The sequence below is a fragment of the Pogona vitticeps genome, chromosome 2 (genome assembly GCF_051106095.1).
Source record: "Pogona vitticeps strain Pit_001003342236 chromosome 2, PviZW2.1, whole genome shotgun sequence".
Classification (NCBI taxonomy): domain Eukaryota; kingdom Metazoa; phylum Chordata; class Lepidosauria; order Squamata; family Agamidae; genus Pogona; species Pogona vitticeps.
In genome coordinates, this window is record NC_135784.1 from 131,255,108 (window position 1) to 131,282,836 (window position 27,729).

Here is a 27,729-nt window from a genome sequence, read left to right on the forward strand (position 1 = left end):
TTCAAACATATCAACTCTTTATTTTGTGGCCACTGAGTTTTACAAATAATAAGTGGAACAAATATCTTTGAATGTGCCTTCGGATTCACTACACAAGCAATGACAGCAACATGTTGCATGGAGAGACTTGGCCCTCCTGACTGAACAAGGAAACGATGAAGCAGCTAAGGATGGAATCCATTTGAAGCTGTTGGTTATGCCGTTTCATGATTTTTATGGAAAATACATACATAATGTTCACAAAGTGCATTTTGTTCAAGAAAACTGGACACCTGAGAAGATCCTATTATAAAAGTGCATGTGCTCTGTATTCACTTCGCTGTTGGCAGAAATTTTCAGTCAAGGGAAAAATTCACATACTGTATACAGCTTTAGTTGTAGCCTCAGCATTCGGGACAACATCGTCTGCTGTACTGTTTTTTGTTTTTTCGTTAGAAGTACCTGTGTGTTCAGCAAGCTAACATAAGAATTCATGTGCAAAGCAAGCTCCTCTGGGTTTTCACTTCAAGAGGCAATGGGACGTTTACCTATCTAGCATCATAAAGTGTGTCGGTCCAGTAGGGTTGTTCTGTGCTTGGGGCTGGCGCAGCATCCCAAACCATGACCTTGTTCTCTCATAAGACTACTGGTGGGGTGGGCCACCCCAGAATGGTGGGGTCCTTTGCCTGCCAGAACAGCCCTGTGAGCGACACAATATGCTAGGGCAGATTCTTCCTGTGTCAGACACTCAAAGAGAGTTAACATGGTTCCAGATATTCTGTAGCACACTGTTCTGGGTTTGCACTGGTAGTGAAGGAGAAAATGCATATGTCTCATCCTTTCCTAAATAAAGGACCCACACAGAGGAAAGGGGGCTATGTCACATTTATAAAGGAGGCAAGGCATTTGTGCGTATTAAAGCAGCTAGGAGGCAGCTTCATTCTGTGGAGCTCAAGACAAAATAGATGAACTAAAGTCTCTCTTGACACTTTTGGCTTGTAGGCCTTGATGCTTGAGAAGGCACAGCTGTATCAAAAATGCTGAAAGGCATGCCTCCTGTCCCTCTCCTGACGGAATGTTCTTGTTTCACAGGTCGGGTTTCTTTCTTCACATCAGGCTCTGAGAACCTCCATCATGTGGAAAAAGTCCACTGGGGCACCCGTTATGCCATCACCATTTCCTTCACCTGCAATCCGGACCATGGCATCGGGGATCCTGTTTTGACACAATAGATGGCTGAGATGGATTGACAGAGAGGCCCTGTGCAGGAGAGAGGAATGGACAAGTTTTAATTTCCTATGTAAATTCTACTGCATTGATTCTTCTTACATTGGTTTAATGTAAATGTGAATGGTCTCCATGCATTCATCGTCTTCATTAAGTGTTGCAAACAGTGCCTTAAGGACCATCTTTCTAAGTCTCCTGTAATGATATGGTTGCTTTTGTAAGGCAATTGTAAACAATGGTTTTGTTTCTTCTTCCCACCATTTAAGGAAACATCAGAAATCAGGGGCTACAGAACATGCCATAGACACTGCTGTTCATCTAAGGGTGGAGACAGCATTTTCTCTGCTACAAATAGTCCCTTTTCAACACTGTTTGGGTTGCCGTGTAAAACAAACTGTGAGCAAATGAATACTCAGGAATATGTTGTGAAAGGGTGGGTCTTTGTCCCAACCATGCCATGTCTTTTAACCATCATGCCAGCTTTCCCCTGTAAAGATATACGTTCTGGAAAATAAGCAGGATAAATGGCAACCAGTTTTCAGACTTGAGCATTTGCCCATTTTATACAACCCCAAGCATCTTGTTTCATACTAGAACACACAACTATCTTTGAGGCTATTATCCATGTATGTTTTCTTTTCTTTTTTAAAATCCCTTCCTAATTCTAACATACTTCTCCATGAAAATGGAATATGGGCTTTCACTAGGGGAATGTTGTGTTTTGTTGTTTCCAGCAGCTGTGATTGAACTGAGGGAGGGATCTATTGATTGAACAGGAGGAGAGTGCTCAGGATAAAACTACTGCACTGAACGTAATCTGCGTGAGAAAGGATTGATATGTGTTCCTTATAATGGTAGGAATTCTTTCTCCTCTGTTCTGATTTCATTTTGTTTAGTCTTAGGCACCCTAAAGCTCAGGATAATCTGTATATTAGGAATCGATCCAAGCTTGCTTGGAAAGAACTTTTTAACACGGATGTACAAGTTAAGCAACCCACCAAAATAATTCTGAAATAATCTTCAAGAGGTTCGTGGGACCCTGATAATAATGAGCCATCTTTTTGCAGAGTGCAAGTGAAATTGGTAGAACTTAGTAAGATGGGATGCAGTCAAAAAGTTTAAAATAACAAAGAAAGGAATGGTCATGTGACACCTTTTAAGACCAACAGATATATCTCAAGATGAGCTTTTGTGGATTACAATTGACTTTTTAAGATCTGCATGGAATATAGTATGGAAGTCACAAGTTTAAATGTACAGTGGTCATGGTGATGGAGTTACAATCAGAGTGAAATGGGATACAGAAAATTACAATTCTATTAGAAACACTGGTCATAAACTTTGAAAAGGCTGGTTAATGTAAACCTATATGCTAGGATCTAAGCTGCTAATTGCCCCTTGAACTCTTAAAGTAATGACTAATGTTTCTGAGAGGATGTTTGTGTGGGCTGAAGTCCAAGTGTGACCTGCTACTTCTTAAAATCTTCTCTGAAAACAGTATTTTTGCAATATGTAGAACTACTATAAAAACCAGTCTAGAAAGTAGTACTAAATACCTGTGTACTAAGAAGCCTTTGTTTTGATTCAAGCTTTTGTTCACAAAAGCTCATGCAAGAATAAGATGTTAGTCTTAAAAGCAGCAAAATACTTCTTCCTTTATTTTGCCACAGAAGGAGATAAACGTGATTGGGTCTTCAAAAATAAAAGGCTTGCTTTCTCAAGATCCTACTGTGGTTATTATGAAAATGTAAATATTTCAAGGAGCCTTGTTTTAGATACATCAAAAAGTGTAGGCATTAATTCTCTAATAATTCCCTAGCTCAAAATTCTAGTTTTGTTCACATGTAAGAAGACCTTGTTCTTTAAGGTGTGCAGGAAAAGATTATTCATTGGGCGCCCTAGAGAATAAAAACTTGGTACACCACCCAAGTTAACAAAGCTTGGCTGTTTTGTTTATTTTAGATGCCTGTTCAGTCCCATACTTAAATACACACCATTCTCCAGCTGTGTATTTAAGAACTAGCCTGGTAAAAATAGGCAAATTGGCAAGTACCCAGAGTCCCATGCAAACAAGCGACAGAGATGCTGATTGTGGAAGAAGAGTAATTTCTTCCTCTCTGGTCTTCATTGATGAAGCTCACATAACACTGAATGCCACCGCTCTGGACCGTCAAATTGAAAGCTGTAAGTCAATTCCATAACCCATACTCTCAGTTTTCTTTTATTAAGCCGTGCATAGCAAATGGGTGGTTTTTAAGTCTGTTTGATATTTTTATAGTAGATGTATATTGGGTTACTTCTTTATATATATATTGCTTGTCAGGAGCAGAAATAAAGAGGGCTAAACACAGTAGCAGAAGGGACGGAGTCCTGTTATCAATGGGTTCCTTCCTCTGGTCTTCAGTTTATCGCCCCTCCCAGTCGTCCCCCCACCCCTAATATGGCAGTTATTCTTTCTAGAGCACATACAGTGTCTCTGTATTCAGTGGCTTCAAATGATAACTTTTAAACCCAGATGGAAGGTTAATAGGTATTGTAGATTAATGCTGGAGAATCTATTTGTTGGTCCGACCAATGAACGAACCTAATTTGGAATTTTTTTAAAAAAAATATGACCTGGTAGCACAAGATGGATTCTTCCATCCTCCCACCTACAGGCCTCCAATTTACAGGTTTCTCTGCTGATCTACCAGGTTTCCTCGTTCTCTTCCTTCAGTCATGGCTCTCAGACTGAATTCTCCCACTAACACTCTTGGGTTACACATCTAGGACTCGTTGCAGTCTCTGGTCCCATGTGACTCTGGCCAGAGTTTACTTGAAGAAGCTTAGGATAGAAGAAAATAGGGAATAGTATTGCCAAAATGCCTGAAGGATGTGCAATATGTTTGTGTCACACATTCATGTAAAATAAACCATAACAAAACCCAATCCTTGTCTCCATCCTATATCCACTGCAGATTTGGTGGTTCACTGGCTTACTGTGAATTGTTACACTTCTCTGGGTCCAATGAGGATAAAATAAAGCTATTTCCCTTTGAAACGATAACCCAACATCAACTAGGGAATGGGGTCGTGCAGTCCTTGCCTCCTGCTAGCCTATACAGGTTTGCAAAGCATAAGGTTATTTCAACTGTTTGTTTGCACTCCTGCCTACTTTATTTTTATTTCTCTCCCTGATATTAATCACGTGTCTAAATTCAAGTACAGGTTACATCATATACATATGTATCACCAGGGGATATTTTACCATATGCTAGATGAGTTGGACACTGCCTACTTTGGTTTAACGGGAGGGAGGTAAGACAAAAGATTGGTTCATGCCTCAAACAAACAGAAAAGCAAGTTTCCCCTCTCAGATACAAAACTCATTCATTTTGGTGTTGTAGCCAATAAATCGCAGACTGATCTTTTTCTGAAACTCTTTGGTGTGTTCCAGTAGCCAGTGGATATTTGCAATATGATCTTGAATACTTCTTCCTTTTTGGAATCTGGCTTGAACATCAGGTATTCCTTGCTCCCTATAAGGTGAAAACCTTTGTTGCAGAACCTTGAGAAATTGCACGAGAAATTAAAGCAATGGTCCTGTCGAAATAGACTTGGGAAATCAAAGGAGCTCTATATCTTTTTATCTGGAGCTTTCAACAAGCACTGTTTCAAGCTAGCAATGCATGATGATTTCAACAGAGACGCTGTGGAGCATTTTCCTTTCACTTGAACATCAGGCATTTATCACTCCATATAACATGGGTTCCCACCTTGGGAGTCAGGATGCCCAAGCGGGTCACAAAGTCTTTTCAGGGGGTGGGGTGGGAGGTCACCACAGCTATTTTTAGTTGCAATTATTTTTGTATTTATTCTATTAAATATGGTATACACAATGTTGTTTATTTTAATCCTCTTGGCCCACAGATAAGTAATTTTAATCTGAAATGGAATTGCAGGCAACCTAAAGTTCTTAGCTATTTCTGTACCCATTTGGGCAGATTTTCCTTTTATGCATGCACATAACCCCCAGCCCCTCTGAAAGGGCTGCTCTCGTTTTTTTCTCTCTGCTTCTCCACGCCCACGTTTGGAGGACTGACGTCAGCCATTCAGACTGGAGTTTTAGCCCAACTTAAAAGAGGCTAGAAGGAAAGAACCGCATGGTGCATGGCAGGAATGCTGAACCCCAAGATGGTGGCAGGATTGAAAAGTTGTGGGTCCACAAGACAGGACTTTGTAGCAACTCCCATATGGTAGAACTTCCTCCCAAAGGAAGAAATATGTGTGAGATTAGTTGCACTTTTAATGAGTAGTTAAAACGATAGTGTTCATAAAACATCTGGCTTTTGGAGAATGTTTGGATCTACCTTTAACAGGACTTTTTTTAAAAAAATTACTTTACTCCACGGTAAATGGCTTTGGGAAGCCTGCTAAGCAGGAAGGCAATAAAATACTAAACAATAACTTGAAATTCAGATATTAAGTGGATTCTAGCCATGCTACCCTGTGCCTATAATTAGATTTACTAGCTTGGACTAGGCTTTATAGTAATGTGGATAAGAAGACTAGCTCAGTAAGAAGTCAGTTGGTTCCCACTGATTTTTTCATGATGGACATGTAACGAAAGTAGTGATACAGTGCTTTATCTCCCTACTGAAACCTCTCAAAGAGGCATGCATGTGGCTCCAGATTAAGAATGTGATCCTAAAAGAAATCCACTTCAACACACTTTTTCTCTATCTTAGCTTACACCTGCTAGTTCTAAGGGTGTCCCAGGTTTCTTATTACAAAAAAATATATCAAGTCCAAAAGCTGTGCTTTCCTTCCTCCTGTTTTGTACAAAAAGCTGTCTAGAGGTGAAGACTGAGAGACAAGCAAGAAGCTTAGATCAGTGTGTTGAGGATCTGCTTCCACATGAACTAAAGAACAGATGTAGAGCTATGCTGGACACCTGAAATGTGGATAGTAACAGTGGTGTGCCGTAACCCTTTAGAGCAAACATTTCTGCAGTCAGGAAGAATACCGAGATTCTTTTTCTCTCTCCACCCCTACAGACACAAAGACACAGTGATTCTGAACAGCTTTAAGAGGTCTCCGCCACCATCACCACCCTTGAGTATTTAGCGAGCCTAATGGGGCAAAAGTGTTCCTCACTTCCTTTTGTAAGGCCTGAAGGCTATGTGTTAAAGCTACCCAAAAACAGGGGGAAAAAAAGGGCCTGGCCATACTCCACACCGTGGCAGTGGTCTCAGTCTCTGGGCAAAAAAAGAACTCTCTAACTTTGCTTCCTTAAACATTGCTACATTCCTCACTGAAGCTACTGACTTTTTGGTGGGGGAAGTTAGGGGCAGGGGCTGGCAGAGTTTTTTGGATTCAACCTCCCAGAATTCTCCATCCAGCATGGTTACTATTTGATTTGGGGCATTGTGGCCTGTGGTGAGGGTGGGGGCCTTTTGCAAGCTCTGACTAAGGCCAGCTTCTTTACTTGGGGAAAAAAACCTGTAATCAACAAAGTGGAGTGAGTTTCCATCTCCCTAAATCTGTCCAGTACTTAGCTAGTAAGAATTATTCATCACCTCAAATCTACAAAATCATCTCCTAATAAAGCTGTAGCAACACACAAAAGAGATATGTTCACTGAGCACTGCATTTTATTAAGGAGAAGCCCAATGAAGCTTCTGCTGATTACTTTTGGACTGTAGTACTCAAGAGAGCTACATTCTGTTCTATTCAATCATCTGGTAAACGCTGGTAATTTGCTACTCAGGTGTCTGGTGCAGATTTGCATCACCACGGGAATGGTAACAAGGTTGTTCAAATTTAACAACTGCCTGCTTTGGCAGTTTTTTTTTTACCACGTCTTTCCTCACTGGTACTCATGGAAATGTCTTATAATGAATAAACAGGAATGAATTTCTGTTGCCTGTTTCACATCATGGCAAAATAGAGATGGACCCACGTCTGTCATACAACTATGTGTTTGTACTTTCTTACCCCGCCTGGAAATAAATGTCATATATAAAGTGGCTGAGAGATCTTACATCCCTTTCTGCATGCTACCCGTGCATCAGACTGGGAAAGGGGTCTGCAAAGATGTGTTGTCAGTAGTTGCTCTTCAGTTTTAAAAGCCTTTTGACGTTCACAAAAAAGTGAGCAATTATGATGTAAAACATGGCCAACCAGATCTTACCTTAGATAAGTGGAATTTCCTTCTAGCAGCATGTGTTTCGCTATTATGTTCTGCACACATTTAAAATAGTCTCTTGGCAGTAGAGGAAAAACAACTGCTGAGTTGAGTAGCCTGGGATTAGGCAGTGGGTGAACGTAAAGAACAGCAGGCCTCAATTTGAGCTGCATCCTGTTAAATATATCATGCCCACTGCCCGTGCTGGCTGGTGAAGTTTTCCCTCCCTTACCCCCTCCTCTGCGGCAAAGAGCCCAATGCGGCTGCTTTCCCCCATGATAACACCATTCCTCATCCTACAAATTCTGATCATGTAGCAGCATGAGTGATTCCGATATAACCCAGAGATTTTAATATTATGTCAAAACAGAAAGCCATAAAAGCAGCAGTTGCCATGCTCTGAAGCAAAACAAACAAAATAGCCTTAGAGTCCATGAATAGTTTTTACAACTCACAAGCCAGTCAACAACAGACATGTCTGAGAAGAAGTGGACAAAGGAGTGTGCATGGATGTTCAAGACACATTCTCTGGAAGCCAAAGGATGCCAGATCTTGGGGGGGGGGGATTTCATTTTAACGAGCACCGTTTATCCCTAGGTAAATACTAGAGATGGGTATGAACCTTAGTTCAGAGGTTGGTTCATACGCATGGCACCATAGGTGCTGCCCATCCCCTTCCCCCACAACTACCCAACTGGGGCGCCCACTCAACAGCTGGTGGGTGTGCCGCTCCTCCTCTTCAGCTGTTGGACCAGCCCCTGGCAGGAGCATGGGCTTCTCTGCCCTGTCACCTTGGCTGATCACTCGTTCAGACAAATCCTTTGGCTCTGCGCTTCTCGGCTAATTGCCCACTCAGACAAGGAGGCAGCACAGGCAACCCCATGCGCTCCTGCTGGGAACTGGTTGAACAGCTAAAGGGTGAGGAGGAGAGGCGTGTGCTCTGACTGGTGAGTAGGTCATTGGCCAGGGAGGTGGGGGAAGGGAAGCACTTATGAGCTGACACGAACCTCCGAACTGAGGTTTGTGCCTATCTCTAGTAAATACCAACGTGCTAATTCCAAACTTTAAAGGTTAACATACTGTTGCGAGCTCAAATATTCTGTAACCTTATGTAAAGTAAAAGGAGAAGAGGCAACTGGAACTGTCTAGATGCCATGTTGCAGTGATAAATTGCTGGGGAACTCAGCCAGAAAACCTGAGAGGTGCTACCATCTTATACTACAACCCACCACTGCAGCTTGGTAAAACTGCTTGTTGCTGGAGAGTAGAGATGGGGACGAATATAAAAACAGGGTTTTTTTTCAACGAACATAGCCAATTCATCAAATATTCATCGATCCATATTCATAAACATATAAATTTAGATAATATGGCTGGACGAATACTTCCTCGGTTTTATTCGTCGATCCATCAATATTTGTATATATTCGTTACCTTTTTGGGGATCTCTGGTTCGCTGGTGGCAATTAGAAGCGTTGGTGAATCTGACAGAGATCGTGGACTGGCATGTCCGGCAGCTAACAGTGCTGCCAAAAGGTGCCGAGAGGCTGTATATAAGCATTTCCCCTCCAGCCGTTACACATTTCTGTTCATGCTTTAAGGAGCGAGAAAAGTTGCCGATGGCTTGCTGTTGCTCTGGTAGTTTGGTTTCACTTTTGTGGAAGCAAAGCAAATGAATGCGTCACATATTTTTCTTTTTCAAAATTATCATTCATCATCATCATCAACAACAACTGTACTGGGAATTTGGGAAGGGATTTTCAGGTAGCTTAGGCTACTTGGAAGGGCTTTTTCCAAACTTTTTCTGGAGGCTTGTGTCGTGTTGTCTTCAGGCAAGTGGAGACTTGCAACTGAAGCACAGTAGGTGGGAGGAATTTGTCAGTATGATGTGTGTGTGTGTGTGTGTGTGTGTGTGTGTGTCTGTCTGTCTGTCTGTCTGTCTGTCTGTGTGTCTGTGTGTGTGCGTGTTTAGCTGGCAGGACTACATTATTCAAACAGTTTTCAGAAGTTTAGTTTGGGACTTGGGAGGCTTGCATCTCAGGCACAGTGTCAGGCAAAGTGGGTGGGTGGGTGTAGCTGGATCAATCCTTTTTTCTCCTTTCCCCTAAAACAAAATTGGTGTGACTTGTGTGTGTGTGTGTGTGCATGTCTCTGACTGAGACTTAGTTGGCAGGGTTTTTCTTTTTGGTTTTTTTTTGGTTTTCATTCAGCCACAGTGGGTTGGGGAGGGTATTTTTTTACTAATTACATTATACTGGGGGGGGGGGGGCTTTGTTTAGGCAGGGAGGTCACATTTTCGTAAAAAATTAATCCACCACCCCATCATTCAAAAAATAAAATTTGCACAGTCAATCCATTATTTTATTAATTATTTTATTATTTTATCTCTCCATTATTTTATTAACTAGATGATGATGATGATGATGATGATGATGATGATTAGTTTAGTTTGTCTGGTAGGCAGGCAGTACAAAATGAAGGGATTTCTTCATGGCCAATCCAAGGGGAAAAAAGGCTGTGAAGCTATGTAAGCTAGGCAGTGGCAGCATGCCCATCACCACCATGTGTACGTCTACTACCAACACTACCACCACCACTGTTCCTCCTCTGATGGCCTTGCAGGCAGGCACGGAAGCACAGTTTCCAGAGGTGCCTAAAGAACTGCCACTCCTCGTCCTCGAGGAATCTGAGGAGTTCCTGGTTTCCAAAGATCCCCAGTCTGATTTGGAACCAGTAATGGCAGGGCAGGCTTCACAGCCCTGCCCCACCCCTTGTCCCCAGAGTCACCTGTTCCCTCCTCCCAGACCAGCAGCACTCCTGGGACACAGAGTTCTTCCTAGGCCAGCAGTCAGGGGCAAGCAGTGGATCCTCGTTTGGGCAAACATGGCAGAGGGGCCATGTGGGATCATTTCACGATGCTCGATGACCCACATCTGGCAAGCTACAATGCCTGCCTTGGGGTGGTCTGGAGGGGTTCAGACCCCAGGCATCTGTCCTCCAGCACCCTCTGCCAACATCTGGAGAGGCACCACCCAAGGCTCCAGTCCAGCGAAGGCACTTCGTCTGTGCCATCTGGGAGAGGGAAAAGAGCAGCTCCACGGCAGCTCCAGGGGTTTCTGGGGCTGGGAGCATGAGGCAGGCCACAATCCATGACCCTCAGCCAGCAGTCAAAGGGCAAGATCCAGCAGGCGGCCACTCATTTCATTGCCGAAATAACTGCCCTGCTCAGACTTCCACTGTCCATCATGGAATCTCAAGCCTTCCATCAGTTGCTGCATTTTTTTGCCCCCGATACAACCTCCCCTCACGGAGAACTCTCGGTTCTAGAGTGCTGCCCTCGCTCTATGACTCTGTGAGGGAGGTGGTCCGTGACCATTTTTCACGGCTACAGGAGCACAAGGTGCACTTCACAGCAGACCTATGGAGCGGAGGTCAGCATGGCTACCTCTCGCTCACAGCCCACTGGGGGCAGCCAGAGGACTAGAGTAGTGGCAGGGCATTGGCGACAGGGCCACAGGGGGAGGCCTTTGCCCTGCCCCCCAGGCTACAGGTCCATTCTGCTCCAGGCACAGCACATGGAAGCTCAGGTGACGGGGAGGAACATCGCCAATGAGTTCCTGTCCGCACTGCAGGAGTGGACACTGGAGGGGGAGGTGACCCGAGGCCACATGGTCACAGATGCTGGGTGGAACATGTTGGCAGCATTGAACACAGTGGGCTTTGAGGGCATCGTATGCATGGTGCACAAATTACACCTTGTGATGCACAATGCCCTCGGCCTGGGCAGCCACGTCAAGCCCGCTGGCTGAGTGAGAGGCAGGAGGAGTTGGGTCAGGAGACCCACGTTCTCCTGGGAGACCTGCCCACCAAGTGGAACTCCACCTACACCATGGTGTCCCGCCTGGTGGAGCAGAAGGCCATTTTGGAGGACATCATGTCCTCTATGCCCATTCTGCCCCGGAGGAGAGTGGTGGGCATCATTGCCATGGATTGGCTGGCCCTTTCCCAGATGGTGGAAGTGCTCAAGCCCTTTCTGGAAACCATGGACATATTGTATAGTTATACAGCAAGCCTGGGGGAGGTCATTCCCCTGATTCATGCCCTTGATCGGTCCCTGGAAACTGCTGTGGCACCAGGATCCTCCCTCCTTCCATGGACCAAAGCTTTGGTGAAGAGGTTGCAGGCAGGCATGCAGAAGTGACTCCATCCTGTCTACAGCAACAAAGCTTACCACATGGCCTGCCTGTGTGATCCAAGAGAGCTTGTTTTCCTGCTGCCACCTTCCTCAGTGCCCAACAGAGCCAAAAAGCCTGCTACGCTGCCAAATACCTTCTTGCCTCCAGTCCTCCTGAGGGCAAACTCTACTTTACTGGCAAATGTAATGCTGCACTGAGCTGAAGACAAACTCTGTGCCTCATGCATGCCTCTGCCAAAGGGACCTCTCATTCTGCTGGGGCCAAATATAACTCCCTCAATGCCATGGGCTTCTATGCCATGTGGTAAACTCTCCTGGGGGAACCCAATTTGTGGGTGAATAACTCAGAGTTCCAACATCCAATCTTCACCAAACTTGGCAAGCGTATTGAGGAAAGACATCGGAAGCTCTGTTGTGATTCTGGATTCTCTAAGTACCTGGGGGGACCTTTCCTGAGTGGGACTATATAACCCAGGGGTCTGTGATCCTATGTTGACCAACCTTTCAGGAGTTGTAGGAAAGCATCTGAGGAAGCTTCCCTGCAAATTTGGTATCTCTAGGTTGTCAGGGGCCGGTGTTATAGCCATTTAAAGTGCAGACAAATCGATGGCTCAATCTGTTGATTTGTCAAAGAATATTTGTATATTCGTATCCGTTGATCGTATTCATTCAACGTTGATGAATAATGGATCAAAACGAATCACCATTTTTAAAAATTTGTCCCCATCTCTACTGGAGAGTGATATTATACCCAGCAACCCAGCAGTGATCATGTGACATAATGGGCAATAGTGTTCTCCTTTGTCCCTTGCTGGCTCCAGTCTGGATCCTTAATTCACTAAAGCAACTTTTGCTCTGGCAAAGCTGATCTCCTCTTGGACTAGCTTGCCAGATCAGCCAGTAGTACTGACAGCACAGAGCATTTGTATCTTAGAGCTCCCTTAAGATGCAAATGTATTTGTGCCTCATGTTCAGGTACAGATGTTACATGAGATGAAGGTCGCTCACTCTTTCTTTCTTTCTTTTGATTAAACTATGTATTCCTAAAGGGTCACGGAGGTTTATAATGGATATAATACAGAGATCATTCAGTTTCTGTAACAGAACATTCCAGCATGCTTACACTGTGTACAAGAAGGGACTCAAAAAACCACTCTCCTGCATTGTTCTCTTCAATACACGTGTCCTGAAATATTTGCAAGACATCCCCTCCTAAAAATATACCCTCCTGCTTTTAATAATGGATGAACTGCATCCATGCACACATCCAGAGGCCATCTTTCCTTTCACAAACTTCAGCGCTCAAGCGAGCACCTTTAAAACCAAGACCTCCTCTCCTGGGGACACTCTGAGACTATGCAGCTTGATCAAGGCTACACAGGATGGCTGTACTCGCAGGAGGCACAGCGGGGAACAGAACTCCCAACCTCTGGCTCTAGTGCCCAACTCACTAAGCTTTTCAGCCAGAGTAAAGCAGACATATTGATATCTGGAATCTAACTGCAACCAGGATTTTCTAATTGGGTTCCCAAAGCAAATACAAGATATGTTTTAAAACTCTTTTAAAAAGAGTGTTAAAGGCAGCTTTAAAACTCAAAGTTATGTTTTTTAATTACAGCTTTGGATGGCAACCAGAAGCTCAACAAGGATGGAGCCAGTCTAACCTTCCAAGGATCTCACTTGCCATGTATATCTTGGTGTGGGTTGTGCATAAATCCACAGTACAGAAAAACAGCAGTACCACCCCAGTATTTTCCCCCCTAAAAGAGAGATGGAACCCATGTAAATAGTTCCTTATTATGTAACTGGAAACAAGTAAGACTCTTCCCCCACGGTGAGCAGGCAGAGAAGTTCGGATGAACTCGAAAGAAGATGGCGCTGGAATTCTAGTTTCCAGGTGGCCTGAATGATGTTAATCCTTGGCACTGAAATTTCACAAGTGAATGATTAGAAATGTTTGTGCACTAGTAAATTTTGTGCAGTTATTTAAAGGAAAGGTGGTAAATGGTGAGGTTTATTAGGAAAAGGGGAAAGGAAAAATAAAATATATTTTTCCACTTGTACCAATAGCTGCAAAGCTCCAACTTAAACATGGCTCCTGTGTCTGAACATCTATGTGGCAAGGTAAAATTCAGGAAGAAAGTTGTTGCAGTTAGTCTTGCATATCAACCTCTCCCTGCCACCTAGTTAACAAGTGTACATGAATTGTCTTTCTTTCCAGGCCTGCTATTCCTGGTATCTTCTATCTAGCCGTGAAACCTGCGCTGGGTGGTTGCAAAAACACTTAAAACAAAAAACCCAGGAACCTGGTCTCTGTAACAGTTACGTAGAAGAAGGAGGCTATGCCGTCAGGTCCTCCTGAAGGGAGGCCAGCAGCACCAAGCGGTGCTTCCTCTTCTGCATAGACATCAATGGCACAGGAACCCTGTCTCCAGCCTTTGTTTCATCCGGTCACCACAGAGAAATTAAGAAAGGAACAATTCACAATGTCCTTCCTACAGTTATAATTTTAGTTTTACTCTCTCCTTTCACTCTCTCCTGCTTAACTTGAAGATCCAATGTCCCCATGAAATGTTGTTACTGATCCGTTGAAGGGCACAAAAACAGACTGGAGTGATTTATTTTTGAAAAAAATGCTGTGCAGCATAAGCCTGTCCATGTTTACTTGGAAGTAAGGTATCATTCAGTGGCCATTAACACCAAGTAGTGTGTCTAAAGCTTGCCTCAGATGGTAATAAGTGCCCCCAAGTACCCTTCAATCCCCACTCCACCTATACTGCCAGCTCTGAAACACTATGCTGTCATTAAAAATGTTTGTGTTCAATTATGTATAGAGTGTTTTATTTTAAAACACACCGAGAGGAGGAAATCAGCAAAAATAACCTGGACTGGTGAGTAAGGGGAGATGAATTAAAAACCAAAGAAATGCAAAGCATCAACACATTCAAAGAAGCCCTTGCACACAAGAAAATTCCCCAAGAACAATTCCACACCCATATGCCCACACGCCCAAATAGATGTGAAAATGAACCAGGTGAAATGCTGCCTTTGGGAATAAACAGGGCTTTAGCCACTTTGAACTACAGCCCCCACAATTCCTTGCCATGGGTTATTCCAGACAGGCTGTTGGGAGTTGCAGATCAACACCATATGAAGAATCATGTTCCCCATCCCCAGTGACATCTTAGTGGTGCTGATGAGCAAACATGTTACCCTATATATGAAGCACTCCCAACATCTAGAAGTACTGTAGCTATGGACTACTTCTGTTCCACCAGTGATGCCCGCCGTGAGAAAGACACATGTTTCGGTACCTTCCTATGGTGGCTCTGACCTCTGTAAATGCCTACACTAAAGACGGGTCCCTTTGAAATCACCTCACCATGAAGATCAGCTTTATTGAATATGAACGCTACCATGCAAGACAGGATTCTTTCTAATCTCCATGAGGTGCCACAGTATAGGATTAAGTTCTAAAGAACTTAAGAGGGAAAAAGATCATAGATCACAGCTGGTGGTGCCACCTCTCGACCAGCCCCATGCTGACATGCCTTTCAGTACAGAGAGAACAGCAGGAGAGCCAGGCATTTGACTCCCACAGACTTTCATCAGGGAAGAAAAGTTTTTCATTGTTCCTTGTAGTTTCTACTGTAAGAGAAAGGCACAGCAGCAGGGGGTTAGCTGTAAATGGCAACCTTACTTTGAGCTTTAGTTAGCAACTATTCAATAAATTAGGTAAGGGGAAGATAATGGAGGGTAATTTTGCACCCTCTACATAATCAGCCACTTAGAGCTGCACAGATGAAATAATAAATGCCAAATGCAATATGGATACATTAGAGATGCCACAACATAATAGCTGAGGTCCTGTTGCTCAGTATAGTAGCTACTACTAGATTACAGCTACAGAATCAATGGTGATTTGGTCAATCAACTCATTTTTAAGTTCCATTGATTGAAATGGGACTAAATCTAGGTCCCACTTACTGTACTAAGTCACACTAAAATAGGGCAGTTTGAATCAAAGGAACGTGTGGTATTGACTATTAAAAACCCACTAGAGAGCATGGATAACATCAAAAACCATTTAGAAAAATTTGGGGAAATAACAGGATTAATGATTAATTGGCAAAAATCACAAATGATGATGTTTAATCATAATATACAGGAACAAGAAATGTTTGTGAATAAATATAGTGTTAAAATGTGTAATTATATTAAATATTTAGGTATAAATATAGTTAGAACACCTTAAAAGTTAAATGAGAACATTTTTAATAAATTAAAAAGCGATATTAAAGATAAACTGCAAGAGTATTCTAAATTGAAATTATCATGGTTTGGGAGAATTGCTACAATTAAAATGAAAATATTACCAAAGATTACTTTCTTATTTAGGGTGCTCCCAAGAGGACTTTAAGTATTGGCAGGGATTAATTAATGGATTTTGTAATCAAGATAAAAAAATCTAGAATAAGTAAAGATATTGGTATAAGCACCCCCCCCAAAAAAGGAGGTTTAAATGTTGAAAATGCTACTATACTATAGTAAATTACTATAATTACTATATAGCAAACCAATTAAGAGTTATTGGAAATATTATATACAATAAAGAAAAATTAATTTGGTGGGAGATGGAATCTTCAGAAATGAACGGGAATGTTGAAGGATTCTTGTTTAATGTAGTAAAGAGAAGTTTAATAAATCAGATGAAAAACCCCTTTTTAAAAAATATGTTAAATATATGGAATAAACATAAAGAGAAGTTTTGTCCCTCAACTTCACCATTAAAATTAGTGACTGAAATAGAAAGTTTTCCTACAAATTTAAAGGGTTTAGTAGAACTGTTTAGGAATAAAAGGGTTGTAAGATTGAAAGACTGGATGAGCAAAATGAGATCGAAGTTGAATATGTCTAAACTTCAAACTAACAAACTATCATGGTATAATTTTATTCAGTTAGACACCCGGACAAATGATTGGTTGACAACTAATGGCAAATGTACAGAACTCACCAAGTACGAACAATTTCTGTAATCACATGAAGATATGTAAGATACAATGTTGAAGGGAAGAGTAAATAAAATATATAATATAATTTTGGAACAAGAGGAAAAAGAATGAGGAACAGAGGTTTGAAATTAATTTGGGAAAATGATTTAAAGATAGAAATGAAAATAGAGGATTGGATAAAAATGTGGAGGATGAGAGTTTTAAGATTAATGTCGACAAGAATAAAGGATTTTTTTTTTTCAAAATGTTTAAGATGGTATTTGACTCCTGTAAAACTAAATATAATAAATCCAGCATGCCCCAAAGCATGTTAGAAATGTGATGAGGAAATTGGTACGTATTTTCATATGTTGTAGGAATGTAAACTGGTTAAGAAATTTTGGGAATTGATTTTTAAGGAAATGTGTGATATATTTGGTAAAGATACTGATTTTAATGCTAAAATTGCTCTATTGTCAATTTTTGATAACATAGATTTGGATTATTACTTGAAAGAATTGATCACCAATTTTATGACAAGTGCTAGAATATTAATAGCTAGGTTTTGGAAAGGTAAAAATGATATTAAATTGGAAGATTGGTATAGTGAAGTATGGGACATTACATTAAATGATAAATTGACTATTGAACTCAAAATAAAAAGAGGGGAAATAAGTTCTAACAATTTTTACGATATTTGAGGTAAATTCATGGAATTTGTGTTAGTGAAAGAAAGGGGGAAAGCCTCTAAAAAGTACTCTCTACAATTTTGGAAAGATAGTCCGTAATAAAAATATTATTAATTGGGGTCCCGTGGATATGGGTGTATGTTAGAATTTAGTCTGTAATAAGCACTATTATTTGTATTTTTTGTATTTTGTATTTTTTTTGTTGTATATGGGTTTTTTTGTTCTTTTTTGTCTTTTTAAAAAAGGGGGGGAAGGAACTTGTGGAAGAGTTGACTCACCAAATTTCCACTGATTCAGAGGGCCTAATCTAGTGCAATTTACTACTCTTACTATAGCTGGATTTCAGCCAATAATTCAGAACACCATCTATTTCAGAAGAAGAGACAGACAATTAATTTTCTTATTATTTATTAATTATTTAGTCTCATTTATAAGAGAATTCAAGGGGGAAATCACAAGGTTAAAACAAATGAAATTAAAACACATTAATTAACATATTAGAACATAGTAAACTATCATAATCAATAATTTTAAAAACTAACAAGCTGAAAAGCTAAAGCCAGCATCCAATGACTGACTCACTTTAAAAGTTGAAATTATGGTTAAAAATCTGCCTGAAAAGTGGGTCTTCAGCTGTCGGTGGAAGGATAAATGGGAGGGGGGCCAACCTGAGGGAGAGCATTCCACAATCTGGGAGTTGTCCCCGTCAAGCGTACCTGCAATGGTAATGGGACTGAGAGGCGGGCCTCCTCTGAGGATCATATGGGGAGATAACAGTCCTTCAGGCAGTCTGGACCTAAGCTGCATAGGACTTCATAGGTAATGATCAGCACTTTGAATTTGGGCCCAGAAATGGACTGGTAGCCAGTGCTGTTGTTGTAGTAGCAGGGGCTTATGTGTGTCCTATCACTGGCCCCAACCAGCTGTTTGGCTGCTGCATTTTGAACCAACTGAAGTTTCTGAACTATCTTTAAAGGCAGCCCCATCTAGAGCACATTATAGTACAGCCAAGCTACAGACCTGAGTCAGGTCAGGTTCAGAATTATAGATATAATTCTCTAAGTGACATTGATTAAATATTTATAGTGGAAACTTACTGTTATCCAGGCCCTGGGCTGGGTTGCGAGGCCAATTCCATGGCCTGAAACTGCACTGCTAAAACCTGAGACCAGGGCATGGTCAGGCAAAGACTGGGAAGTGGAGCTTTTCCCAGGCATTGAGCCATTGCTGCGAGGGCATATGGAACAAGATGCTGATACTCTCTCACTTCCCTTGCTCCAAATGGCAGAAACGATCTATGTCAGTATAACAAAGAGTGAGGAGTGTAGAGAAAACCACTGGCTGCATCTACTTGAGCTATTCATGCCATTTAGAGTAATACACAAAGACACACAAGAGCACCTTTACATCATTCTAGTGAATGCTGCGGCTACCTTGGAATTGCTGGAGATGGGAGCAGAAGTTGCTAAATAGAGGTTAGATAGCAACCTGCCAAAGATGCTTTAGGTCTGCATTTCCTGCTTCCATATGGGTTTAGATTTGATGTTTCTTGGGATCTATTCCAGCCCTACTGTTCTAAGATTCTATGAAAACATCTGTTTTCCCTTTCTCCCAATTCATAAGCCCCTGGTCAGACTTTTATCATTGTAAACGGGTGGGTGCACACGCACACACGCACACGCACACACACACCCTACCCACTCACCAACTTCCTTATAATGGGCAGGATGGTGAAATACACTTGCTTGGACGCAACTTCCTGTCTCCCTACAATGAGAAATCCTAAGCAATCATAATGAGCCAGCTGAATCATCTTTCTTGCTCAGTGTGGGAAGGCCAGAAAGTAGAGGGCGCAAGGTTGCAGCCCCTCCATGTTTACAATTATGAATGTCTGAATAGGATCACGGCAATTGCAGCATAGGGATTGTGGGCACCTACATGTTAAGATGAAGCCAGCAGACACAGTCCCTTATACATTTAATTAAGATGTAGGCAGAGGTTAATTGGAAAATCCATTTAAACCTACACAGGCATTCTCAGAGATGGTAAATGCAAATATTTTTGCTGATAAGCCCTCAGAAATCCGCAACCACTGTCACCACTGCCATTTGGCTACAGGATTCTCAGAGGTATCATCTAAAACAGTCACTTCCCTTTCTCACTGACTCTCTTTCGCCCTCATTCACAGGCTCTGCAGGGAAAGATCAGGTGAGACCTTGGATCTGACAGCTCAAGGGAAAGACCAGACAGGCATTTGTTCCACTGTTTGTGCCATGTTTCTCACAATTCCTTTTAATATTTATTCCACTGAATACACGGCATAATAGGGTGAATCATGAGTAATACTGATCATTTGGCATGAATGTGGAGTACATTTTGTTTGACAGTTGGGACTTATGTTTTTCTTTAGTATTTCCATTGTTCTATCCTGCTTTTGGCTTGTGGTGGTGTTCTTCGGCTTGTGTGATTGCCTATTTTTGCCCTTTAGGGCTGCTGTTGGGTGTGTCCAGATGGCTCCTCTGATGATGCATGAAGTGTGATGTGGAGGTGAACCCTAATCTCTTTGCCTGCCTTCTGCTCACACTGGTAGGGACTACAACTGCAATGCAATTTGTAAACTATGGATTTTTTTAAAGTATTTTTTTCTACACGTTTATCCTGTAGCACTAAACATACTGATGTAGAACACAACTGATAGAGCACTAATTCAACTGCTTACCACGCCTCGTCAGTTCACTTGCTAAACATTAAGGAGGAGGAGAGCGAGGAGGGGGAGGGATTTGAGTGACGGCAAAATGGGTGGCCTTGGGGACAAGCTGCACAGACCTAGGGTGCCCCCAGAAGAAGGGCATGGTAAATCACTTCTGAGTGTCTAAGAAAACCCTGAAAAGAGTTGACATGTCAAAATTGACTTGATAGCACATGAACATGATAAGAAAAATAGGGAGCGGGTAGTGATAATAGTAGCAAAGGATGAGGGAAAAGGGGGCTGTGTGATATGTGAACACTTGAAACTCACCTTCCCAGGATACGTAAATATTTCTGTGTAAACCATAACAGCAATATAAATGAGAGAATGTGGAATAGAAAGTTCACATCAAACTTCTGTGTGGTCATGCCCAGAGAGAGAGAAGAGATCACAGACGCAAGAACAGTGAAGTGGCAGGAAAGTGAGAGACATGGAGAAGAATGGAGACGAAATGCTGAAGGGAAAGCAGCTGAGGGAGACAGAAGCTGTTTAGGACCTTTGGGCTAATAAAAATTGAGTCTAGGTTGGGTAATCAATTCTGTGAAGAGTAGAAAGCCAGAGATGGCTTTACATTGTTGGAGGGAAGAAATGTTTAAGCAGGGAAGTTTGTTGACAACGTGTGGGGGACTCCTGGGAAGTCGGTATAGAAGGGACACAAGAAAAGTCTGCTAAAAAAGAGCAAGCTTAGAAGTGCGATCTGAGGAAATGCAGCATGGTGGAAGAAAGACGAAATCAGCTTTTGGTAGGCTGGTGGAAATGCTCACGTACAACGTAAAGGAGAGATACGCACAGTTAGCACTAAAGAAGTGAAGGCAAGGGTGCTGTCAGCAAGGTTTAGACACCTTGGGTCAGATTACCAAAGGGCCGCTGTGTTGTTAGGCTCTGGTTCCTTTAAGAAATTTATAGAATGGGAAGGCGGTTATTTCCCAGTTAGGCTTTGTCTTATCAACACATTTCAGTGATCGGGCAATCATAAAGAGATAGGGAGCCAATAGGGTGGAGGTTGAAAGGATTTTCACATCATGATTTGACGAGACAGTCCATTTCCTGCAGCGTTTGAGAGTATGAGTGGGGATGTGTTTAAATGTTTGGATGTGAGGCACAAACTTATCATTGTAATCTTCAAGAAACTTTCAACTACACCAGACTTGATTTCTGTGGAACTGCTCTGGATCAAATAGATCCAAAATTTCAATACCTCAGTGTCAGTTGTAAAAGAAAAAAAAAATTCACTCCTCACATAATTCATTCCAAGCTAACAGTAATGAAGAGGTAGTGTTCAAACATTCTGGAAACATCTACATCACATCTCATCATCAAGTGTTGCCCCTCAAAAAGTAATTGGCCAAAATCCACTTGTGTAGCTACACCAGTGGAAGGGAAAGGGCATAACTTACCATGGTATTAATTAATGAATCACCACATGGATTCCTGGTTACATGTCACCTACTTGACCTACACAACATCCAAACAGATATGCATTAATTAGGAGTGATTTGCCTCTGAGAATTATGCCACTGCCCTTTCAGGCAACAGGATTCTGGCTGTTATGTGAAAAAAATGCCTTTCATTTCAGGGAAAGTGTGTGTTTTTCTAAAATAAAAATAAAAAAATAAAAAAATCCATCCCAGTGCTCAGGTCGAGTTTTCTTGTTTATTGTTTTAGTGTGATCCATTCAGGCAGAAGACTGGTAACTCACAGACATATCACTTCACACATGCTTGAATAGTCCACAGAGTGAAATATAAAAAAACAGGCCCTCCTCAATCATCATCAGCACTTTGAGCGTACTGCTTTTTTCATCATTGCCTCAGGAAAGATAACATCAAATAAGGGAATGAAGGCATTCCACTGAGCAACTAAATATTCAAAACCCTAACAGGAGAACTGGGCACACAGCCAATGCCCTGGCTTCCCTTGTCCTTTTTAAAGGCCAGATTGTAAGGCTGCAGAGATTGCACTTTTCATTATCTCTGGTGGAAACCAAAGTAACTACGAAGAATTCTAGACTATAAAAATACGTGTAGGGAAGCAGTTTGGTAAAAGGGGTAGTTGTGTTAAGCACTATGGCCAGTGTCCTCTTCATCTGCCCTCCTCCTCCTCACATCTTTTGCAACAATCTGGATCCACTGCTGAAAATTTAACGTTCTGAGCCAAACCCAGATTCCAGAAACAGTATCCTCACAATCTACACTCTCCTACAAATACAGTTAGACTAAATCCAAATAGAATAAAACAACTTGGCCTTGGGTAATCCAGAAGATGATGTGCAAAAGTCACTTGCACTGGATTGTTAAAGTTATTATAACCCTTGGCTTCAGCAAAGAACTAACGACTGAGCTTTGCCTTTCTGAAAGATGACCAGCATACAAATGACAAACTGAACTTACCTAATTTTATGCAGTCTTATACATGTTCACTTAGAAGTAAGCTCCGGTGAATTCAATGGGAGTGACAAGCAGGCAAATCAATGTCACATTGTGAGTGGACGCATGTATCCTTAGATCTGAAAGAAATGCAGTCCCAAATCCAGTTGCTAATCCCAATCCAATTGCTAAATTTACTGATTCAGTAAGTTTACTCTAGTTGGCACAACCAGTTGGATTCAGGCTCTAAAAATCATTTAGTCAGAGCTTTCGGTACACAAACATTCCCCATGGGCCAGTCTTTGTAACAAAAGTCTATAATGGCAAGCAATCAGAAACAAATAGGGCTCTATTCAGACTTTCAATGAAAGGGTTAATCTTAACCCTTGAGTAGAGGTAGCAGCCTAGCCCTGCTCCAGCCCTTCATCCTAATGCTCCTGTGTGAAGAATTGAATTAGAGAAAGATAGCTTTCTTTATGAATGGTGCATTTCCATGCAAAAATGGAACCCTGATTTCTTTTCAGGGTTTCTGATTGGGTGGTGATCCCCATGGATACAAGACCGTTCTTCTCTTCTTCAGACACAGCTATCCACACAAGACAGCTTGAATGGAAAGTGAATCTGGCCAGCTGGGTTAATCCTTCATTGAACACTTGAAGAGGGCATGCATGTGGTACAGTCTTCTTGGGAAGTTCATGTGTAACCCCTATGGACTATTTGGTTCAGCCCAATGGGTGGGGAAATCCTAAGAAGGGGCTGTGGTTCAAGATTTAAATGAGAAAGAGGAGGAGAGCTGAAGAGGTGGGAGCTGCTGTTCCCCTCGAGGACGACAAGGCCCTTGCCACCTTGGTTTAGGTAGTGGAGTTTCCATATGTTTGTGCACACAGTGATCTTATGTATTTACATTGGAGTTTGTTATTTTAGGTGTTTAAAGACTATATAGGTGGAGCTGATGCCTTTATGTTGTGGATGTCCTTAGTTATTAAATATACAGTATATGGGGCTTTATTTTTATTTGGGTTCAAGGAGATATGCCTTCTTCTTTGCTTCTACAAGCAGCTCCCACTCTGGTCCTGGTGAAAAGAATTTGGGAATACAAATTGTAGTATCCAGTTTGGGGCTGTGTTATATAATTGCTGTCATTGTTTTGTTACATATGTATATACAAAAACATTCTTTCAAAGTTTGTATTAGTTAGTTAGTTAGTTAGTTAGTTAGTTAGTTAGTTAGTTAGTTCGTTCGTTAGATAGATAGATAGATAGATAGATAGATAGATAGATAGATAGATAGATAGATAGATAGATAGATAGATAGATAGATAGACAGACAGACAGACAGACAGAGACAGATAGATTTCCCCATAGATTGCCTATCTATCTATCTATCTATCTATCTATCTATCTATCTATCTATCTATCTATCTATCTATCTATCTATCTATCTATCTATCTATCTATCTATCTATCTATCCATCCGTCCGTCCGTCCGTCCGTCCGTCCGTCCAAGAGAGGGTTAGATATGCATATATGCACACTGTCGGGCTAGGGGTCAACCACTGCTGGTCCCGTCACTTGCCCATAGTTTAGACCTCATTAGGTTGTTGTGAAGTTAACATGAGCTCATTGGAGGAAAGGTTGGATACAAATACAACTAATCAATAATGTTTACCTGGCCTCTGTGTTAAAAAACAAGCAAATAAACAACCCTTTCCCCCTGATAATAAGGAAGCATCTAAATATACAGCTCTTCCCAATGACTTACTCCTCAGCCCTGAAGTGCCATAGTACTAGGAGGATGGTTCTATGGGCTTTGACAAAATTCAGTGGCCACATAAAAAAGACGAGAGGGTTCCTCCTGTACTCTTATTAGTTATTTGAAGAGAAAATTCTAGCTGATACAGCTTTTAATGAAAGCTATGTCTGGGACATGGTGGCACCGTGGGTTAAACCGCAAAGCATCTGGACTGCAAGGTCAAAAGATCAGCAGTTCGATTCCACGCCACGAAGTGAGCTCCCGTGGCTTGTCCCAGCTCCTGCCAACCTAGCAGTTTGAAAGCATGAAAAAATTTGAGTAGATAAATAGGTACCACCTCTGTGGGAAGGTAACAGCATTCCATGTCTAGTTGCGCTGGCCACGTGACCATGGAGGATTGTCTGCAAACAAACGCTAGCTCTACGGCTTGGAAACAGGGATGAGCACTACCCCCTAGAGTTGGACACAAATGGACAATTTGTCAAGGGGAACCTTTACCTTACATCTGATGAAAACTCCTCCACACAGCTATTACAAATACAAGAACCCTTTTTAATCTGATCACTCTATAAGAAAACGAAACAAAATATCAAGTGGCTGACTGAATAAATGCCCTCTGATCTTCTACAAAAGGGAGTGAGAAAGAGACACACAGAGAGAAAGATATTAAAGTCATGGAGCACACTAAATATTAAGGCTGATCTAAAATATATCAGCAAAGTTTTAAATGGATGTTTTTTTTAGCTCAGTGGAGGAAATAGTTTTGCCAGAGAACAGCTGCTTTGAGAAGCAGGTGGGATGGGCCAGTGCAACTACCTCTAGTGGCCTGCTAGCAAAGTCTCTGTGCTGTAGTTTCTTTTCCTTCCATATTTCCCAGTAACTGGAAAAGCTAGTATGATTCAGATCTTGCCAATTGCTGGCTCTATGATATGCATTCCTGTCTACCCGGGAGCATATCTGGGCACTGACAATCTGAAAACATCTGCACACAACCCGTGCTGGAATGACGATTTTCCTTTTTAAACAGCAGTTTTGCAAATGCAAACTGCAATGTTCATGAACTTTCGAAAGGAACACATCTAGTCTCTGACAACTGTTACAATTGTCACCGTCTACACTAAGGCTGCAACATTATGCAGACTTATCTGGGAACAAGTCCCCTTGAAATCTAAAGGACCTTTCCAGTAACAGGAATACCCCCTAACAAGTGTTACCGTCCTGCTGGTTGGTCACAGGATACTGGCAAAAAATAAAGGTGGTTTGGAAGACAGAAAAAGGCAAAATATTGCAACACTTTGACTGTCCATTCCAGTGTTCATGGATTATTGTTATTTCATCTGTTATCTGTATCCTTACCTGGGCAGGACTCTCATCACCACAAGGATTCATATATAGGACAGGTATGTCCACTCCTCCTGTCTGATCTGCAAAAGCTCACACTGAAATAAATCTGTTAATCTTGTAGGGAATACTGCCACGCTGTGATCCTAAACACACTTCCTTGTGCCCCACAGCATGAAGCTCGCCACCCTCACAGGAGGCCTTACCTTGCCCATGCCCACCTGGATCTAGGAGGTATTTGGAGGCTGCTCCTAACAAAGAGGGTGGGGAGGAGGCCGGTCACTTGCAGTCCCTCAGCGTGGTCATGTTCAGGCCCTCGGATCCGGACTCGTACTGGGTGCTGGAGGAGGTGGATCGCCTCCACGAGCAGTGCAAGTTGTTGCCCCTTTTGCGGAAGGAAGAGGTGAAGCGGTAAAAGGTGCTGTGCCGGGTGCGCAGGTACTCCCGGTAGTTCCTGGTGAGCAAGGTGTAAAGGAAGGGGTTGATGCAACTGTTGCTGTAGGTCAGGCAGGTGACCAGGTAGTTGATGCACTTCTGGGTGTGGGGCGGGAGGCCGAGGGGCCCGTGGTAGAGGGGCACCAGCTGCCAGATCCAGAAGGGCAGGAAGCAAGCCCAGAACACCAGGACGATGGTGAAGACCAGGATGAGGACCCGCTGGCGCGGGGAGCGCCGGGGCTCCTTCTTGCGCGGCGGGTTCCGCTGCGACTCCAGGTAGGTGGTGGCCAGCCGGGCGTAGAGGCCGCCGATGATCAGCCCGGGGGCCAGGATGCTGGTGCTGAAGAGCACCGTCAGGTAGAGCCGGTAGGCGTCGGGGCTCCAGGTCGGGGCGCAGAGGCGCTTCCCGTCGCGGCGGCGGCTCAGGGTGACCATCAGCATCATGGGCAGGGTGAGGAGCAGCGAGACCCCCCAGACGGCGGCGGCCGTGACCTTGCGGAAGCGCCGCGCCCGGTGCCGGGTGGCCAGCGGGCGGGTGACGGCCAAGTAGCGCTCGGTGCACATGACGGTCAGGGTGAAGATGCTGGCGTGCATGGTGAGGAGGTCGAGGCTGAGCAGCACCCGGCAGCCCAGCTCGCCGAAGTACCAGTCCTGCGCCACCGACGTGCCCACGATGAAGGGGATGGAGCACAGGTAGAGCAGGTCGGCCAGCGCCAGGCTGGCGATGGAGCCCGACAGCGGAGCCCCCCGGGCGTGGCGCCCCGAGCGGCACAGCAGGGCCAGGGTGTACACGTTGCCCGTCACGCCGGCCACGTACATGACCGACAGCACCCCACCGAAAGCCCACGCCGCCGCCGACGACGACTCCGCGCTGCCGCCGACGCCGCCCGAGGCCGCGGACCCATTGCCCAGCGCCGCCGCGCTCGCGTTGCGCTCCATGGCGGGCGCACGCGGAGCCGGTGGGGCTGGCGGGGCGGCCACCGGTCTGGCGCCCAACTCGCCGCCGCCGCCGCCGCCGGCCAGCCCGTCAATGGCCGAGGCTCCTCCTTCCCGCCCCCGCCCCCCCCCCCAGCGGCGTCGCCCGCTCCCCCGCCTTCAAAGGGGGCGCCAAGCCTCTGGCAGCGCCTGCCGAGGGAGCTCCGTCTCGGGTGAGCGAGAGCGGCAGGACGAAGCCGGGGAAGAGAGGTGCGTCCGGCTGGGGAGCGGCTCAGACACAACTCCTTGACCCAACTACTGTAACTCTTGCACAGGAAAGCGAGCCGGCTTACGTTGCCCTGCTGTGCATTCCGACTCAGAGGTAAAGGCAGCGGTGTCGTCCGGTCTCCTCCGCACCTCGACTTATCTACTTACTTGAAAGGATCGTCCCAGTCCACCTAAATGACTTGCTTCAGGCTATCTTGCTGTGGGCGCATTAGAACAAGATAAGACTCACTGGTAATGCAAAGAAAAGTTGAGAGCAAGAGGAAGAGAGGAAGACCAAATGCCAGATAGATTGACCCCATAAAGGAATCCCCAGCCTTGACTTTGCATGAGCTTAACAAGGCTGTTAAGCACTGGAGCTTTGGGGGGGGGGTTGTCACTAAGTGGCTTAAAAAGCAGAGACACCACCTTGCTGACAAAGGTCTGGATAGTCAAAGCTATGGTTTTTTCTGTCGTGATGTATGGAAGTGAGAGCTGGACCATAAAGAAAGCAGACTGCCGAAGAATTGATGCCTTTGAATTGTGGTGCTGGAGGAGGATCTTGAGAGTCCCCTGGACTGCAAGAAGATCAAATCTATCCGTTCTGAAGGAAATCAACCCTGAGTGCTCACTGGAAGGACAGATCCTGAAGCTGAGGCT

At 43.5% G+C, this 27,729-nt stretch overlaps 2 protein-coding genes across 4 annotated transcripts in view; one reads left to right on the plus strand and one right to left on the minus strand.

Moving 5' to 3' along the window:
* OGFOD3 (2-oxoglutarate and iron dependent oxygenase domain containing 3) overlaps positions 1-4,134 on the plus strand; it is a 56,591-nt gene extending 52,457 nt beyond the window's left edge. For both annotated transcript variants that reach the window (XM_020785925.3, XM_072990446.2), the window contains exon 9: positions 1,072-4,134. In XM_020785925.3, the coding sequence (XP_020641584.3) occupies positions 1,072-1,211 (140 nt within the window). In that variant the 3' untranslated portion in view covers positions 1,212-4,134. The remainder of the gene's footprint in view (positions 1-1,071) is intronic.
* On the minus strand, positions 1-26,899 carry LOC110075055 (urotensin-2 receptor). 2 transcript variants are annotated; one of them, XM_072990445.2, is made up of 2 exons: positions 25,677-26,899; positions 1-1,239 (listed from the first exon to the last, which is right to left on the minus strand). In XM_072990445.2, the coding sequence occupies exon 1, from the start codon at positions 26,827-26,829 to the stop codon at positions 25,735-25,737; it is 1,095 nt and encodes a 364-aa protein (XP_072846546.2). In that variant the 5' UTR covers positions 26,830-26,899; the 3' UTR covers positions 1-1,239; positions 25,677-25,734. The 2 variants fall into 2 exon arrangements, with proteins under 2 accessions (XP_072846546.2, XP_020641583.3); XM_020785924.3 differs by having other exon boundaries at positions 25,662-26,899.
* Positions 26,900-27,729: the final 830 nt, after the last annotated feature.